The 19,190-nt window shown below is 42.8% G+C and overlaps 1 protein-coding gene across 2 annotated transcripts in view; it reads left to right on the top strand.

Moving 5' to 3' along the window:
* The first annotated feature begins 828 nt into the window (after positions 1 to 828).
* Positions 829 to 19,190, top strand: part of PARP11 (poly(ADP-ribose) polymerase family member 11) — a 48,915-nt gene continuing 30,553 nt past the window's right edge. The window contains exons 1-5 of one of the 2 annotated variants that reach the window (XM_060246173.1): positions 829 to 960; positions 3,144 to 3,264; positions 15,957 to 16,032; positions 18,186 to 18,258; positions 18,347 to 18,477. In XM_060246173.1, the coding sequence (XP_060102156.1) occupies positions 838 to 960; positions 3,144 to 3,264; positions 15,957 to 16,032; positions 18,186 to 18,258; positions 18,347 to 18,477 (524 nt within the window). In that variant the 5' untranslated portion in view covers positions 829 to 837. The remainder of the gene's footprint in view (positions 961 to 3,143; positions 3,265 to 15,956; positions 16,033 to 18,185; positions 18,259 to 18,346; positions 18,478 to 19,190) is intronic. The other variant, XM_060246174.1, reaches the window with a different exon arrangement.

Here is a 19,190-nt window from a genome sequence, read left to right as displayed (position 1 = left end):
GTACCGTCCATGCTCAGATGAGATGTTGTATTGTGGTGGGTGAGGAGTTGTTTGAGATTAGGGGACTGTCTGTACAAGAAAAGGTTTACCCCCCAGTACTTTTGAAAGAGAGTTGTCATTATCCAATAGAGGTTGTAAGCTGTTGATGATACGTTGAACTGTTTTCAGTTGAGACTTGTGTGTGACCACTAGTGGTGTTCTGTTATTGTCTTTTTTGAATCTGTCCTGTAACAGGTTTTCTCTGGGTATCATTCTGGCTTTGTTAATCTGTTCCTGACTTCATCGGGTGGGTACTTTAGTTCCAAAAAGGTTTGTTATAGATCTAGGGATCAGTCAGGAAACAGATTAACAAAGCCAGAATGGTAGCAGCTAGTTCAGCTTAACCTGTGTTTGACATTGTGCGGTTGTGTGTTTTCCTGTCCCTTACTGCACATCAGCGACTTCCGTGGTCTGTCAGGGAATTTGAACAAGAGGAAAAGAAACTTGGCAGTGGATTGTGTTTTTGAAAGGTACCCTGTCACTCTTTGGAACGTGTGCCTTTTGTCTCAGAAAGGGAAAGGGAAATAGTTGTGCCTTTTTATATATGGAATTAATTTTACTAAATAAATTAATAAATTTCCTCTTCCTGTTTTAGGTTAAGTAGTCTTGCTTGACATTCCCATGGTCTTTAAAAATGCGTATATCTGCCTTTCTCTCCATGGCATAGATCATAAGGGCTGTGCAGAAAATTTACATCTTTTTTTAACAGAGAAAATATTAAAATGTTTAAAACTGCGACAAGTAGAAGGCTTATATTGCAAGAATTGTATTAATGAATTGTTCTTACAATTTCAGGAAATGTTTCAAGGTGGTGATGAATTCTCTCAGAATGTGGCCAGTGACCATGAAGAAATGGATACATCGGACACCCAGTGGGGATGGTTTTACTTGGCTGAATGTGGGAAATGGCATATGTTTGAGGTATTCATTTAAATCTGTAAATGCAACATCTGATTCAAAATTCTGTAATCTTATCCTTACAATTTATTATTTTTCCCAAATGACAGGTGGGCAAGTGAGGTTAAAAATCTTGCCTGACGTAAAGACCACCATAGTCAGCCCAGGGAGGGTGTCACTGCTTGGGTGCTCAGCAGAGAGGGACATCTGATGGCCCAGGATAGGACAGGACTGGAATCCATTTTTCCTGAGGCCATTAAGCTTCTCTTTATAAGTTCTGAGCACGCATGTAAATATCTCAGTAGTTAGAGGGTTTTAATTGTTGAATAATCTGTGGTAGATATGAGGAGTCTGGGCTTGGCATTTTAGCGACCACAGTTTTTCAGTCAGGCTTTTCGGCAAAGCTATATTAACGCAATGTGGGTTTCTAAGTGTGTTCTCAAACAGGAGCAGCAGGCCACTCAAGCATAGCTGTTGCAGTCCAGGCCACAAACCTGGTTGCTTTATTGAGTCGCTGGTGAGCCATAGTGCATGGTTGGTGGTGGGCTGCGTTCAGCATGAGAGACCACAGGTTGTAGGGAATCCTAACGTATAACAATTGCAAGAAAAAACATTCAGCTCCTCGTTAGCATCAAGCCACAACTGACTTACGGTGACCCCTTGTAGGGTTTTCAAGGCAAGAGATGCTGGGAGGTGGTTGGCCCATGCCTGCCTCTGTGTAGCCCTCCAGGTTTCCAGGGCTGTCTCCCATCCACGTATTAACCAGGGCCGACCCTGTTGAGCTTCCAGGATCTGATGAGATGGGGCTAGACTGGGCCACCCAGGTCAGGGCAGTGCTGAGTGCTTAAAATGCATTTTGCTTTTGAGATATCTGTTAGTCAGGGGCCATTTTTATAGGGTCCTTTGCTGCATTCTCCCCTTTCTTCTCCTTGCACTTGTTTTCATGTTATTTCTGCTTTAATTTATGTGTCCTTTTTCTTTTCATGTTGTCTATATTCCAGCAGCTCTTAACACAAGTACAGTGTTGAATAAATTATGCAAACTGTTTATGATCAAATTTATTTTGGATAATTTCAAGGTGGGGTCGTTTTTCCTTGTTGCAGAGGTTGGGGAAGAGGCTAATGTTTGTAGTGTCCGTAGCAGAACTGGATAGGAGCTCACCTCCACTCTCAAGTGACCTTGGATGAGTCTCTCTGTCTCTCTCCTCTGCAAGAGGGCAGGGCCATTGTTGTCCTGCCCTGAAAGGTTGCTGTCAGAAGTACTGTGATAAAGGTTGTATAACAGAGGTGTCAAATGTCTGGCCCGTGGGCCAGAAGCCGCCTGCTCGGGGCTTTCATCAGGCCTGTGGCTCTTTTCTCCCCCCCCTCCCCCTCCTGTCCTCACCCTTTGAAATTCTGGGGCTGCCAAAGTTCCCAGCTCCCTCTGCCTTATCTTTGCTGCTTGAGCCTGGGCTTGTAAAGCTGCAAAGAAAATGTGGAATGGATTTTCCTTTAAGATCTCTATGCCCAGGTAAACTACTCTGGGACTGTTTCCAGCAATAAGGGCCAGATACCTTAATGGAAAATCCATTCCATGTTTTCCTTGCAACTTTTTCTGTGCTGCAACCTATTTCAATGGAGTTTCACTTTTCCAGCATAGGTATGGCCAGCTGAAGCTGTTGCTTGCTGGAGTTGCCTCCTTGCAAATAGAGTTGATGCTTTGAGCCAGCTTGTCTCTGCTGAATGGATCTGAGAACGGGTGCTTAGTGAGTACTCTAAACTGAGAACCCACAGCCAAAGGGGCATATTACACTGGACAGCCATTGCCACTCTGAGTAGACTCGGAGGGGGGGGGCGGGTTTGCATTGCCCTGCCATTTCATATTTTCCTAAGCTCAGAGCATTTTATATTTTTAGTTTATATTTTTAGATTCCGCTGTGCTTTTTTTTTGATGTTTTATTTTTAAAATTGCATTACCAAATCCCACCTTTCTATTTTAAATGAAATATTGCAAGAGTTCTAAGTGTGTTTGTATTTTAAGTTAAAAAAAATCTTTAATTGTGTTTGTCTGTGTCCTTTATAAAGTTTATATTTCCTCTACCTGGCATTTACACGGCTTGGCCCCACAAAGTCCCATTTGTAACAAACGTACTAAGATGTCATTGATGGGCTGAGTATCAAGCCCCTGCTGCAACATCTTTCCAAATGTGCTGTCTGCTTATTTTGAAGACTGATTCCAGTAGTCACTGTTCAGTTAGCACAGAAGACATTGAAAGGAGCTTCAAAATGAATCCACAGGACCCTGTTTGCTTCACAACTGCAAAATTTACCTACAGATTAGACTTCTCAGGTATATGTCTGCTTGTTTATACCTTTATGGGGTTCCTGTGGCCGGTTTCTAGTGGTGGGAGGTTGTCAGCAACCAGCACTGAGAGGCTGAACCCCTACTGGCCTGATTGAGGGGATGTTGTTTGTGCTGTGGCTGCTTGCTTGGTGGTTGTGATTGTTAACACAGCTAAGCCTTGTGCTGCAGCTAAGAAAACTCTTTTGTTTTTCATTGCTTAGTAAATGAATGCTGATATTACACAAGAGGAAGCACAGAAGTTTAGTGACTTCCTCCCACCCACTGCAAAGATTTAAACATTGCTTGTTTAGATATTTATACCCAGCTTTGTCCCCCAAAGCAGCCTCCAGAATCGTTCTCCCCTCTGCTATTTTATCTTCCCAACCAACCTGGTTTTGTCCCAGGTCTTTGTGGGCCCTGGGCAATGGAGTATAACTGGGCTCCTTTTCCCATTTGATACAGCCTTTTTCTTTTCTAACTCCACCCCTTCCATTTGACCCCCTCCCCTTTGGCTCCGCTCTTCCTTTCTTTGTTAACCATACCCTTTTCCATTTCTTGGTTTAATGAAAATCTCAGAAAATCCTCACTGCAGCTAAAATGTAAGATCTTGGCTTTCAGTGGAAAACTGATTGTATTACTACACTGTACCATTAATGTGGAAAAAAAGAGTTCACGTTTGCATCATGTTGCAGTATGCTCACAATTCTACAGAAACAATTCCAGGGACTTCTGTTCCCTCATCACTCTCATTCTGATTCACAGGATCTTTACACCTGCAGAATATTTTCCACCATTCTTTATGATAAAGTTGGTTGTTACTTTTCATGGTAAACTTCTCTACCGCTCTTCTAACTATTAGTCTTTCCTGTTTCTGTTGTATCTCGTACACCCTGAGCAGCAGAGCCTTGCCTCCTTCTAGAGGCATCCTTGGAGGTTCTCTGTCCTGCTTGTACAGAAACTCTTCCATCCTTTTCTGTTCCCCTCTTTGTCTTGACTGGCACAGCTGACCCACATTAGTCAGAGCTCCTGCAGTTCCAACTCACCCAAATAGCACATTGGATTTTGTACAGGTGGGGTGCAGTGTCTTATGAGGAAAGGCTGAAGGAGCAGCTGGGTATGTTTAGCCTGAAGAAGATATTGGATTTATATCCCGCCCTCTACTCCGAAGAGTCTCAGAGCGGCTCACAATCTCCTTTACCTTCCTCCCCCACAACAGACACCCTGTGAAGTGGGTGGGGCTGGAGAGGGCTCTCACAGCAGCTGCCCTTTCAAGGACAACCTCTGCCAGAGCTATGGCTGACCCAAGGCCTGGAGAGGAGACTGCTGAGAGGTGATGCAATCATCATCTTCCAGTACTTGGAGGGCTGTCATAGAGTGGATGGTGCAGAACCAATGGGCTGAACCAATGGGACCAGAACCAATGGGCTGAAATTAAATTGAAAGAGCTTCCGACTCAACATTAGGAAGAACTTCCTGACAGAGCGATTCCTCAGTAGAACAGGCTTCCTCGGGAGGTGGTGGGCTCACTTTCTTTGGAGGTTTTCAAATAGAGGCTAGATGGCCATCTGACAGCAATGCTGATTCTGTGAACTTGGGCAGACCATGAGAAGGAGAGCAGGAAGGGTTGAATCAGTGCCTAGTTCTTGTGGCCATTTCTTACACCCCCAGGGAAATACTGTTCTCCACTTAGGATCAGGCAGCAGTTTTTCTCCAGGCCAGTTTGCCCCAGATCCTGAAGGGTTTTTTGCCATCTTCTGGGTCACTGCATAGAACCATAGAGTTGGAAGGGATCTCCAGGGTCATCTAGTCCAACCCCACCTGCACTATGCAGGAAACTCACAAACACCTCCCCCTAAATTCACAGGATCTTCATTGCTGTCTGATGGCCATCTAGCCTCTGTTTAAAAATCTCCAAGGAAGGAGAGCCCACCACCTCCCGAGGAAGCCTGTTCCACTGGGGAATCGCTCTGTCAGGAAGTTCTTCCTAATGTTGAGTCGGAAGCTCTTTCAATTTAATTTCAGCCCATTGGTTCTGGTCCTACCTTCTGGGGCCACAGAAAACAATTCCACACCCTCCTCTATATGACAGCCCTTCAGGTACTTGAAGATGGTGATCATATCACCTCTCAGCCACCTCCTCTCCAGGCTAAACATCCCCAGCTCCTTCAACCTTTCCTCATAGGACTTGGTCTCCAGACCCCTCACCATCTTCGTCGCCCTCCTCTGGACCCGTTCCAGCTTATCTATAGCCTTCTTAAAATGTGGTGCCCAAAACTGAACAAAATATTCCAGGTGAGGTCTTACCAGAGCAGAGTAAAGTGATACTATCACATCACGTGATCTGGACACTATACTTCTGTTGATACAGCGCCAAATTGCATTTGCCTTTTTAGCCACCACATCACACTGCTGACTCATGTTCAGCGTTATGATCCACTAAGACCCTTAGATACTTTTTGCACATACTAATGCTAAGACAAGTCTCCCCCATCCTATAACTATGCATGGGATTTTTCCTATCTAAATGCAGTACTTTACATTTATCCCTGTTAAAATTTATTTTATTGGTTTTGCCCAGTTTCCCAGCCTGTCAAGGTCATCCTGTATCCTGTTTCTGTCTTCTTCTGTGTTTGCAACCCCTCCCAATTTAGTATCCTCAGCAAATTTAACCATTCCCTCTATTCCTTCATCCAAATCATTTATAAAGATACTGAACAAAACAGGTCCCAGGACAGATCCTCCAAGAGGATGAGGAACCATTCACAAGCACTCTTTGGGTGCGATCTGTCAACCAGTTACAGATCCACCTAACGGTAACAGGATCCAAACCACATCTTACCACCTTGTCAACAAGGATAGTATATGGAAGCTTATCAAAAGCCTTACTGAAATCAAGATAAACGACGTCCACAGCATTCCCCTGATCCAGCAAGGTAGTCACTTTCTCAAAAAGAGATCAGGTTAGTCTGACATGACTTGTTCTTGAGAAACCCATGCTGGGTCTTAGTAAACACAGCCATTCTTTCTAAATGTTCCAGGACCGACTGTTTGATGATTTGTTCTAAAACTTTTCCAGGTATAGACGTCAACCTGACGGGTCAGTAATTACATGGAACCTCTTTTTTCCCCTTCTTGAAGATGGGGACAACCTTCGCCCGCCTCCAGTCTTCCAGCACCTCTCCTGTTCTATAAGAATACTCAAAAATAATAGCCAGAGGCTCAGAAATTACATCCGCAAGCTCTTTTAGAACCCTTGGATGCATTTCATCTGGCCCTGAGGACTTTGTTTCATTTAAAGAAACTAGGTGTTTATGTACTACCCCTATGCTGATCCTAGGTTGGAACTTCATACCCTCCTTATATGTTCTGTTTTTGCCATGTTGAGCACTGTTTCCCTCAGAAGAGAAGACTGAGGAAAAACAGGAATCGAGCAGTTCCACCCTCTCTTCATTACCCGTTACAAGTTCACTTTCTTGCCCTCACAGTGGGCCTACCATGTCTTTGCTCCTTTTCTTACTCTGAACATAAGAACAGAACCCTTTTTTGCTGTGTTTAGCATCTTTGGCCAGCCTAAGCTGATACTGACTTTTCCTAACTTTTTCTCTACAAGCACTGGTGATTTGTTTATATTTACTCTTGGTTATAAGGCCCTCCTTCCAATTCCTAAAAGAGTCTTTTTTATTTCTCATGTCTTTAGAGAGCTGTTTATGGAGCCACTTCAGCCTCTTTAGGCTTTTTTCCATTTTTTCTTCTCATAGGAATCGTCTGTGATTGCGCTTTCAGTATTTTGCTTTTAAGAAACTCCCACCCCTCCTCAACCCCCTTCCTTCTAAGTATTTCTGATCATGGGATTTTACCCAGCATAGTTCTAAGTTTATCAAAGTTTGCCTTTCTGAAGTCCAATCTATAAGTCTGACTATATATAGCTTTTCCCTTCCCTAAGACTGTAAATTCCAAAATCACATGGTCACTACCACCCAGGGTGCCCACTATTTCCACCTCTTCAATAAATTCTTCCTTGTTGATGAGAATCACATCCAAGATAGCAGATCCCTTCATTTCCTTCTTCACTTTCTGGAAAAGGAAGTTGTCAGCAAGACAAGTCAGGAATCTATTTGACTTTTCATTTTTAGCAAAGTTGTACTTCCAACGGATGTCTGGGTAATTGAAATCTCCCATGATCACTGTATCCCTTCTCTTGGAGAACTTTGCAATCTGCTGTAGAAGTATCTCATCCAAGTCCTCTGCCTGACTTGGTTTGTCCAGAGCAGACCCCCACATTAATATCACTTTTGTTTCTTACTCCTTTTATTTTTACCCAGAGACTCTCAACTGAGATGCCATGCTCCGATTCACATATTTCCTCACAAGTGTATACCTCCACATATACTGCTACGCCTCCGCCCTTTCTCATTTGCCTGTCCCTTTTAAATAAGTTGTACCCCTAAATCCTAATATTCCAGTTGTGTGTCATCCCACCATGATTCAGTAAGGCCTATTATGTCATAGTCTCCTTCCTTTATTAGGACTTCCAGTTCCTCCTGTTTGTTTCCCATACTCTGTGCATTAGTGTAGAGACATTGGAATCCACGTTTTATGCATCCCAAGGGTTTGGTTTCTGTACAAGCCTGCAAGTTAACGATATCTAGCGTATGCGCCACTCTTTGCAAGTCTTTAACGTTCTTGTCCCCAGTTTCTGGCAACATATGAGGCATTGAATTATTGTCTTGCTCCCCCATACAATTTAGTTTAAAGCCCTCCTTATTAGGTTAGCAAGGCTGTTACCAAACAACCTTTTCCCTACCGCCGTAAGGTGCAAGCCATCTCCTGATAGAAGACCACCATCTTGAAAGCATAAGCCATGGTCCAAAAATCCGAATCTTTCCTGACGACACCATCGATGTAGCCGATCGTTTGTTTGAAGTATTCTTCTTTCTCATCCTAAGCCACGGCCTTCAACAGGAAGAACTGACGAGAACACAACCTTTTTTTTTTTCCATTTTTTATTTTATTGTGTCTCAAATATTACATTACATAGAATACATTTCCAATTCTCTTGTGACACCATTTTTACCCCTATTTATATCCCTCCCCCCCACCAAGTGACCATACTAAAGTTACAATTAAATTTTTAACCATGAGCACACTTTTCCCAATTTTTCAAATATAGCTTTGTTGGCTTCCCCCTTAAATACCCATGAGAAGTATATATCCCATTTCTCTTTTATCTCTTCAATTTTTCTATCCCATATCTTATCTTGTTTTAAACATTCTAATATGTCTGATTGTATATATTCATACAAATAATTGTTCCATCTTTCCAGGGTCCATTTTGAGCTCTCCTTCCAACCATATGCTATCACTGCATGTGCTGCTAATATCATTGCTTTGAAAATGCTCTGGTTTTGTTTCTCAATTTTATTGTTTTCCAGTACCCCCATAAATAACAACTCCCCATCTATATCAATATTAAACTTGCATACCCCCACTATTTTTCCCCGAATTTTCCCCCAAAACTCTATAACCTTGGGGCACTCCCACCATAAGTGGGAGTACCACCCTTCTTTTGCATTGCAGTGCCAACAATTTGGTTTCATCCCTTTAATCATATATGCCAATTGAGCCGGCGTCCTATACCATTTCAAGATTATCTTCCTTTCCAGTTCTCTATATTTCTCTATCTTAATTTTCTTCAAATTCATCATTAACTTATTCACCTCCCCATCAGTTATTTGTTTTTCTTTATTCCATTTGTTCTTTAAGGTTCTATACATGAACTCCTTATCTTTTACCAATTCAAGGTAAATAATCCCTGACAGTCCTTTCTTCCTTTCATCCACATATAGTACCTTTTCTATAAAATTGTCATCTCTTTTAATAGCATCTTTATACTTTTCTTGTCGGATTGTTTGATATAATCCCATTAGATTTAACCAATATTGTTTCCCTATCTTACAGTTCAACTCCTGAAGTGGTAATAAGGCCCCTTGGCTATTGTACAAATCCTTGACTCTTATTATGTCTTCCCTTTGCAGCTCTTCATAGAATTTTGGGTTCATCTCTTTTTCCCAGATATCCTTAAGTGGGATCCATTTCGAGGTTAAAGGCATTAAGATCTTTTTCCACCTCTTCCACACCATTAAAGCTATTTTTCTTGGACCTTCGGTTTGTATCATTACCTTTTTTATCTCTCTCGTGTAAATTCCACTACTACCTGCTCCCTTATTGACTGCAGATTCAAGTCTTACCCATTTATCCCCTTTCCTCCATTCTAGCTCCATCAATGCTTTCAACTGAACTGCATCATAATAAGCTTGTAAATATGGAACTCCCCATCCTAGTTCATCTTGGGGCATATATATCAACTTTTTTTGTATTCTTGCTTTTTTCCGACCAAAGACCCAATTTTTAATATGTTCATCCCATTTCCTTATCGTTTCCTGATCTAATCTTATAGGAAGTACTTGAAATAAATATAGCAGCTTTGGGAGTATAAACATTTTTATTGCTCTAATTTTCCCTAGGATACTCAGATTTTTGTTCTTCCATTCCTTCAATTTCTTTAAAATCTTTAACCACACCTTATTATAATTCATTTTTTGTAGCCTCTCTATATTTTTATTAAGATAAACTCCTAAATATTTAATTTTGCTAACTCCTGATTTCATCCCCGTTAAGGCTAATATTGCCTTCTTGGTTTCCCCACCTACATTAATAAACATTATTTCTGATTTCTTAATGTTTATTCCAAGTCCCGAACATAACTTAAAATCTTCTAAAATAACTAACAATTCTCGTATTGCCTGCAGTGGATTACTTATTGTCAACAAAATATCGTCCGCAAAAAGGTTTAATTTCAATTCTTCCTTACCTATTTGAAATCCCTGAATTCTACCACTATTTCGTATCCTATCTGCTAGGGGTTCAATTGCTAATGCAAATAACAGAGGGGACAATGGGCAACCTTGCTTTACTCCTCTCTGTATCGAAATTTCTCTAGAGTGCCCATCATTTATTCTAATTACTGCTTTACCCCCCCTATAGATTTCCCTTACAACATTTAAAAAGGGCCCATCAAAACCAAAGTTTTCCAATACCTGCATTAAATAATTGTGATTTACCGTATCAAACGCCTTATACACGTCTAATTTTAACAAGGCTAAAGTTTTCTTATCCTTACAGAACAAAACATTCAATATATTTCTCAATGGATCTGCAATAAATCTACCTCTAACAAAACCATATTGATCTTCCTTAATCAAGTTTGGTAAATATTTTTCTAATCTATTAGCTAGAATTTTTGTAAATATTTTATAGTCTTGATTCATCAGGCTAATTGGCCTATATGAATTTATTTCTAGGGGATCCTTCTGAGGCTTCAAAATTGGTAAAATTTCAGCTTTTTTCCATGAATCTGGTATTTTCCCCCCTTTTAAAATATAATTAAATAAACTTTGCATTTCTGGTATCATTAACTCTGCCATTTCTTTATAATATTCTGCCGTAAAACCATCCAAACCAGGGGATTTCCTATTTTTTAACCTTTTTAATACCTCTATTATTTCCTGCCGGGTAATTTCTTTATTCAGGCTCTCTCTCTGTTCTATCGTTAATTTATTATCTAACTGTTCCTCGAATCTTTGGTTTTCTCCCGATTTGAATAGTTGTTGATAGAATGTAGCAAATTCCTCTCTTATCCGAGCGTTTTTAAAAAATTGTTTATCCCCATTTCCCTTAATACATCCAATTTTTTGTTTTTCCTTTTTCGTCTTTAAATAATTCGCCATTCTTCTCATTGTATTTATATTAATTCTATGGTACTCATTCTTAACTAATATATCCTTTTTCCACATAGATAATGAATCCAAGTTCTCTAAATCTTTTTTAAGTTTTTTGAATAATTCATATGACTGCCTATTATAATTTCCCTGCAGGTCTTTCTGTATTCGTTTAATCTCATTTACTATCCTACTTCTTTCCTTATTATTTTCCTTTCTAATTCTAATTTCCTTAGCTATATAAGCTCCTCTTATAACTGCCTTAGCCGCATCCCAAACTACTCCTTCTGTGGCTGAATTTCTATTTTCTCTAAAATAGCATTCTATATCCCTTCTTAAATCCATCCGATCTTTTCCTGTCAAGGGCAGATATGCCTTATATTTCCAAGTAAACTCTTTTCTCTCTTCACTTATTCTAAATTGCACCTTTAAAGGAGCGTGGTCCGAAATCCATAATGGCTCAGTTACTGCCTTCATCACCTCTAACTCATTTGATTCCTTTACTAAAATATAATCTATATATGAAAAAGTCTTAAATCTATTAGAGAAATATGTAGGTTGAGGATTGTTCCCTTCATATGTGAACACATCTTTCAATTTCCATTTCTTAAATTTCAAGGTTTTACTTTTCTTAAAATCATAATTCATGTCCCCTGCCACTACCACATCCCCTTCATAAAAGTTCTGCAATTTCTGGAATACCTTATTTAAGAAGCTCACCTGACCCATATTTGGGGCATAGATAGATGCTATTGTAAACTTCCTACTATTCAACTTAAATTTCAAAAAAACATATCTTCCCTCTAAATCAGATATTTGATCCAGTACTTCTAACTTCAAGCTAGAATGTGTAAGTATCGCTACCCCTCTTGCCTTCCTAGTTCCTCTTGCTTCCACCCTTGTTTCCCATAGTGTAGAGTTTAGTAGGGGTTTTTTATCTTTTTTACCTTTATGGGTCTCCTGGAGACACACTATATCTATTCCCTGTTTTTTTAGCATATTTTTCAGTCTATACCTTTTTAAATCTGAAGCCAACCCATTTATATTTAAAGATAATATTTTAATTGTCTCAACCATTTTCCTTTGTAAATCTCATACATATGTGCTCATTTCTATCCTCTCTTACTTGATGGTCACTACCTTTCCCCTTCCCCCTCCCCGAAGAAGAACCCTCAAAGGGTATACAGGTGGCATAACCTCCTGACCTCTTCGTTGCTAAGTTGGGGTCCACGTTCCTTTCCCTTCCTCCCTATCTAATTAATATAACTCATTTCAATATTTCTCTATAAGCCATCTTATTCCAAAAAAAATTTTTTTTTTTTTAAAGTAAATTGAAAGCAATATTAAGTTCCCTTGGAGACCCTCATTACTAAGAGCCCCCAGTGTCTTTTCTCAAACGCTTTGGCTTGCTTTGCAATGTCTGACTCGACTCTCCTTCTTCTTCACTGCTACTTGAAGTGTTCTCACAAGGTTCCTGTTGCTCGTCTTCTTGCTCCTCCACATTTCCTGGTTCTAACGGCCTCATGTTGATTCCCAATCTCTCCAACATTTTTCTTGCCTCTTCTGGATTTTTAGCTCGCAGCAGCTTGCCTTCTTTAAAAACCAAAATCACTGCCGGGTAGCCCCATGAAAATAATATTCCATTTTCAAAAAGACTTTGCGTATAAGGTCTTAGTATTGCTCTTTGCTGGAGTGTCTCTGGAGAGAGGTCCTGTCTTACTATAACTTTATTATCATCAAGCTGTAAATCCTTCTGAAGTTTCAAACATTTATAAATATTGTCCCTTATTTTCTCTCTTGCAAAAGCCATAATAACATCCCTTGGCTTTGCTCCCAGGCTTGGCTTGGGGCGGAGAGATCTGTGTACTCTTTCTATATCTTCCGTTTGTATCCTTAAATCATAACGCTCAAGCCATTCCAGTAGTTTTGATTCAAGGTCTTTCTGTGTAATCTCTTCAGGGATGCCTGATAAGCGAATGTTTCTTCTCCTTTGACGATCGCTTACAAACGCTAATTTGCTCGTTAGCTCTTTAATTTTGTCTTCATTAACTTGAGCTTTTTGGGCTGCCTTATCAGCCACCTTTTTTATGTTCTTAATTTCTATGGCCATCTGTCTCAAGTCTGTTTTAAGAGCTTTAATATCGCCCCTTACATTCTGTTCTGAAGAAGCAATGAGCTGTGTTAAATCCTTCAGCTCCTTTTTAGTCGCCATGTTCTCTTCTCGCTTTCTGGCCTCCTCCCAGGGAGCGGAGAGTAAAGAGATGATAAGAAATCACACTTCCAAAGACTCACTCTGATTAATGCCCTCCAGGTCTTGCTTCCTTCCACAAATATTTCAAACTGTTTTCAAAAGTTTATCTCTCTTCTTCGATGGCTTAATAACAAATTTCTCCGGGAGTACGTTCTGGGAGCGTCTTAACCGATTTGACGCATGCGTGGTTCCCTCACGAGAACACAACCTGTGCACCCAGCTCCTTCACCTTCTGACCCAGAGCCACATAGTCTTTTTTAATACGTTCAAGGCTATGACGGGCAGTATTGTTTCTTCCCACGTGGATCAGCAAGAAAGGATAGTAATCCGTGGGCTTGATAAGTCTTCCAATCCTTTCTGTAATGTGCAGGATGTGTGCACCCGGCAGTCAACAGACCTCTCAGGATGACGAGTCCGGTCGACACGCTTTGGGCAAGGAGTCCACCCCTCTAAGCAAGGAGTCTCCAGTCACCACCACCTTCCTCTTCCTATATTGGGGAGCAGAAGCTGCAGGCTTCTTATCCACAGGATCCTGAGAAACTTTCTTCAAGCTTCGTGGAGGCTGGGGAAGTAGCCCTTGTTCCAATGGTTCAGAGTCAGTTACTGTGGGGAGATCCTGGAACCTATTGCTGGGTAGCAGAGGTTCAGAACATCTCCTGATTTTCTTTCTCCTTCGGGTTACATTTTTCCGGGAACCTCGTCTTCTAATTGCTGAGATACCACTTCCTCTCCCTCCTCTTGTCCTTTCAACAGCGCCTCATGCATTCTGTCAGGAAAATCTTCACCTTCCTTTATACACTGCAGTGTGGACAATCATGCCTCCAGTTCCCATATCTTCTCCTCCAGCAGGGCCACTAACTTACACTTGCTGCAAGTGTAATTGCTGCTACTCTCAGGTAGAAATACAAGCATCCCACAGTCATTACAAGTCACTGCCTCTGCTCCCTCACCAGCCATGCTGCTGTAATCCATTTCAAAATTTTCTGTATCTTGACTTATCTTTAAATCCCACTACCAGCTGACACTTGAAACTACTTGTGAGTAAGTACCCACCTTTCCACAGAACCCCCAGGCTAAGAGTCACAGGCCAAGAGCCCTTTGGCTCTTGCCCTTCAGCTCTTGCACTTCGGCTCGTGCCTGTGGCAAGGAGGAGCCTTGCAAAATGATGTGTGAGCAGGTGAAGGTATTTGTGAATTTCCTGCATTTTGCAGGGACTAGATGACCCTGGAGGGTCTTTCCAACTCTGTGTTTCTATGATTTTAAAGTAGAGGGAATGAGAAGGGGCCCTTGCATTGGGAAGGGTGAAGTGGTGAAACCTGCCAGTTTAGTTTGGATCCAAAACATAAAAATTATACAACTTACTTAACATTATCACAACTTCAAACAGAAATCCACCATGCTCATTAGTACAAACAAGAATCTTCATTTCTAGAATAGGTAGAATGTAAAGAACAGCATGCTGAAGGCCTTCCAGTTCACCAGGACTCTTCATCAGTCTGGATATTGGAAAATTTAAAAAAGTTAGGTGGGGAGATGATTCAGGCCATGAATTTTAAGATTTTGGTCCTCCTTACTGTGCTAATGCAGGCAGACGAGCAGATTTAAAGTGGTGGCCTTGGTGTCAGGTTGCTAGTTCCTGTGACCAAGGAAAATCAAATGGTGTTTCTCCATTGGAATGCCAAAGGCCAGCAGGTATCTTAAATACTCAGCAAAATTAACAGATCCCTTGTAGGATGAGAGTAAGAACCCGTGGCGCAGAGTGTTAAAGCTGCAGTACTTCAATCCTAAACTCTGCTCATGACCTGAGTTTGATCCCTGGTGGAAGCTGGGTTTTCAGGTAGCCAGCTCTAGGTTGACTCAGCCTTCAATCCTTCCGAGGTCGGTAAAATGAGTACCCAACTTGCTGGGGGGGGGGGGTGTAGATGACTGGGGAAGGCAATGGCAAGCCACCCCGTAAAAAAGTCTGCCGTGAAAACGTTGTGAAAGCAACATCACCCCAGAGTCGGAAACGACTGGTGCTTGCACAGGGGACCTTTCCTTTCCTGTAGGATGAGATAAGAGAGCAAAAGAATTATTCAATCATTGTATTAAGAATTTTGCCCAGCCAGCATCCGTGGCAGAGTCGGGGTTCAGACTGGGGTCTCCCAGATCCTAGTTGATGCTCTAACTGTGCTCTACAACACTGGCAAAGCTGAAACTGGGCAGTTAAGAAGAAAAGGGCTAAAGTAGACAGGACAGAAAAGAACAAGTGGTGGAATGCATCCATTGACTGTGGGGGCGGGTCTGCAAGTATATGATGCCCTGATTGTGATGAAGCTGAGTAAGTGCTTGGATGGAGGGCTAGCTGTGAACTGTTCATGCAGTCAACTGCCTTCTGTTCTCTGAAGGAAAGGGAGGACGTGTGTTGCATTAGGGAAGAGGAGAGCATATTGCTGATGACAATAAGGTAGTAACCAAGTGAAATGAAATGTTTTTTTTCTGGAGTTCTTTTATGGCAGCACATAAATGTAAAGAGATCAGTGCAATTTAGCTTTAATGGACAGGTTTCTAAACAGATATTTAGAATAATTTGGCGGTAATAATTGTTGTATGGTACAGCTCTGAGAAGCTATGCTTGACAAAGTATGGTCCATTTTGCAGGCCTTGACTAACTTTGATTTGATACACAGGGATGAAACAGACTAACCTAACAACTGGAAAACAACGTCCCATAAAACGAGCTCCATTTTCTATCACTGCTTTCAGGTAGAGTGAATTGAGGTTTCCTTGTTCTGCAAATTTACCTTTGTGGAGCCTTTCCATGCTAATGTTGATGGCAGTTTTTCTCTCTTTGAACATCTGTTGAAATGCAGAAGGTAGCAGGCCTGGTGAAACTAGACTTCACAGTTTTGCATGGCCAGGTCGCGCTTTGTATAGGGCAAGATCTAGGTGCAGACAGCTCGCAATATCTTCATACAACTTCTGAAATGTCTGAGAAGGGAAAATAGTTACCTTTTGTTTTGCATCACTGAAAAGGAAATTAAATAGCGCCCCTTTTACAGATCAATGAAATTATTCCAGTATTGGCTTCATCAGCTGTATGAACTCTGCTGAAATGCTGCTGCTGAAATGAACTCACCTGTCCTGAACACAAACACGAAGCAGCAGTGGCCTTGTACCAACTGGTCTCCCCGGGATCCATCAAGGTCAGCCTTGCGGCAGCTGCTCACCTCCAAAGGCCTTCCGCATCACCAACGGCCTGGTCCTTTGAACTGGAGAGAGTGGCAACTGACCCAGGCTTTCCCACTAAGCCAGAGCCCCCAATTCATTGTTATTAGTCTGTGAGGTGGCACTGGTCTTCTGTTGAATTTCATTGCAGCAGAGTAACATGGCTTCCGCTTGAGCACTTACCACTGAAATTCCTTTCCGTCATTCTGAAGTCTGCTTTTGCAGCTCTGGACCCCATCCTCCCACCAGGGCTCTCGGCCCAGTCCCATTCAGTGGGAGCTGAGCTGAACAGCAGCACACCGTCTCTCTCCACCCTTGGATTGTTATGCAAGTGAGCAAAGAAGTTTTGCCTCATAAGACTAAATACATTGAACGGGGTTTTCTTCTAATTTGCACTTGAATCACTGGGCGAAGCATGCAGACAGCTTCTGTGCTGGTTTCTGAAAGACCAGGCAAGCATCGCTTCCCTTTCCAGTATGCTTTGGGACCCTTCTCTGGATGTTCAAGGCTGCTTCCGCCCAGGGTGGAGGCCACACAGAGCGGGGGAGGGGGGCTGGCAGCTGCATCCCACTCCGTCCTCAGCTCTCTCCTTGCTGATGCAGCTCCACCGGTTTGGCTCAGGAACTCTGCCAGGGCCACAGTCACCCCCAGCCTTGGCAATCCCCTTTCCCAGCTAAGCCATGGGGCGAAGCTGGGTAACAAAGAATGCTTCCTCCAGTGTTCCCTCTAAGCTGTGGAGTCTTGGGAGCAAAACTTCTACTGAGCGAGCTCCTGGCATTAAAGTTTGCTCTGGGGCCATTTTGCCTGAGCTAAGACAAAAATGTGTGAGCCAGGGGCTAAAAAACTGTGAGCTCGCTCACACTAACTCAGCTTAGAGGGAATACTGGCTCTCTCTCCAGGCGGACTGGTAGGCCACATCACTGTGTTGTGAGCTTTGAAGCCCCCAGTGTATAATGAATTGGTTGTAAGAATGTAAGAGAAGCCATGTTGGATCAGACCAATGGCCCATCCAGTCCAACGCTCGGTGTCACACAGTGGCCAAAAAACCAGGCACCATCAGAAGGTCCACCAGTGGGGCCAGGACACTAGGAGCCCTCCCACTGTTGCCCCCCCCCCCCCAGCACCAAGAATACAGAGCTTCACTGCCGCAGACAGAGAGGTCCATCCATATGTGGTGGTGGTGTTGGCTGTGCCTCTGGATGCCCCTGCTCTTCTGGGGGGTCATTTGTGTGGAGAAAGGGAAGAAGGGCTTGCGTCGTTTCCAGGTGGCACTCCTGCAGTGGTGGTTCCTGGTGCATGTGGAAGCAGCAGTTACAGGATGGTTCTCTCCATCCCCCCACTCCCCCAGGAAAAAGTTATAAATAGTTTGAGAAATAAAGTTCCAAGGATCTGCCAGCAGCTCTTGCGTATAGCAGGGGTGGCCAATGGTAGCTCCAGATGTTTTTTGCCTACAACTCCCATCAGCCCCAGCCAGCATGGCCAATGGCTGGGGCTGATGGGAGTTGTAGGCAAAAAACATCTGGAGAGCTACCGTTGGCCACCCCTGGCATATAGGCTTGATTTAAACAGTTGAATATTGAAGCAGAGCATTCGCTTCCGTGGGGATTTCATTTAGTGTTTATCTCTCTCTAATATTAGACAGGAGTGTGAAATAGGAAGTGATAGAGTGCTTTTTTCTTTTGTGTTCAAAGTTATGTCTGTGAAAACCAGTCTATCCCAATCCCTTCGCACTGGGAGAATGTAAACTCTGAAGAGCCCTACCAGGTAAGCCTTCAGCAGACTCTGTTGAGTGTGCTGGAAAGAACAGCGGATGGACTTCAGTGAAGAAGATTGGCTGCTTTCTCTCTTTCAGCTTATTCCTTTGCAAAAGCAGACAAACGAGTACAGAGAAGTTGCTAGTCTTTTTGGGAAAACGATGGAAGGCAGTCGGATTAAAAGAATACAGAGAATTCAGAATCTAGACTTGTGGGAATTTTTTTGCAGGTAAGACAGTTTCTAATGTGATTTTTTTGGGCTAAGCACCCCAAATGGGATCATTGTCTGCTTTGAAAACCCTGTTGTTATTTACATTTGTCTAAGTTTTGAAGCATGAAGTGCTCATTCAGTGACTTGATCCTGGTAGCCCCAACTAGCCTGATCTCCTCAGATCTCGGAAGCCGAGCACGGTTGGCCCTGGCTGGTATTTGGATGGGAGACCTCCAGGGAATGGAATCCCAGAGCCAGGACACAGGGGCAGGCAAGGGCAGGCCACCTCTCTGAATAGCTCTTGCCTTGAAAACCCCACTGGGGTCTCCGTAAGTCAGCTGTGACTTGATGGCACTTCCCACCACCACCACCACGCTGTCACCCAAATGACAGGCTCCCGTAGAAGCCTGCCTGCCACTAACGTGTCTCCTCCCCCTCGTCTCTGATGACATCATGGAAGCGGCTCCTTACGCACATTGCCTTGCCCTCTGTCCCCCTCCCACGTGGCACTCAGCTGGACTGGGAGGGATGGGGAAAGGCTGCTTGTGAGGATGTTGCCACCGGGGTTCTTGCAGTGGCAGCCCTAGACATTCATGGCAAGCTACAGCTTGGGGCTCGACAAGCGGCTCAGTGCAGGATGACAGAACCCTTGGATGCCACAGGTTGCAGCAGCTGCACAGAGAGCACGGAGCGAAGACCGCTTCACACTGGAGTCCTGAGGGGATCAGGCA

This window comes from Heteronotia binoei, chromosome 9 (assembly GCF_032191835.1).
Source record: "Heteronotia binoei isolate CCM8104 ecotype False Entrance Well chromosome 9, APGP_CSIRO_Hbin_v1, whole genome shotgun sequence".
In the NCBI taxonomy this organism is placed as follows: Eukaryota; Metazoa; Chordata; class Lepidosauria; order Squamata; family Gekkonidae; genus Heteronotia; species Heteronotia binoei.
This window is presented reverse-complemented; position numbering and strand designations above follow the sequence as displayed.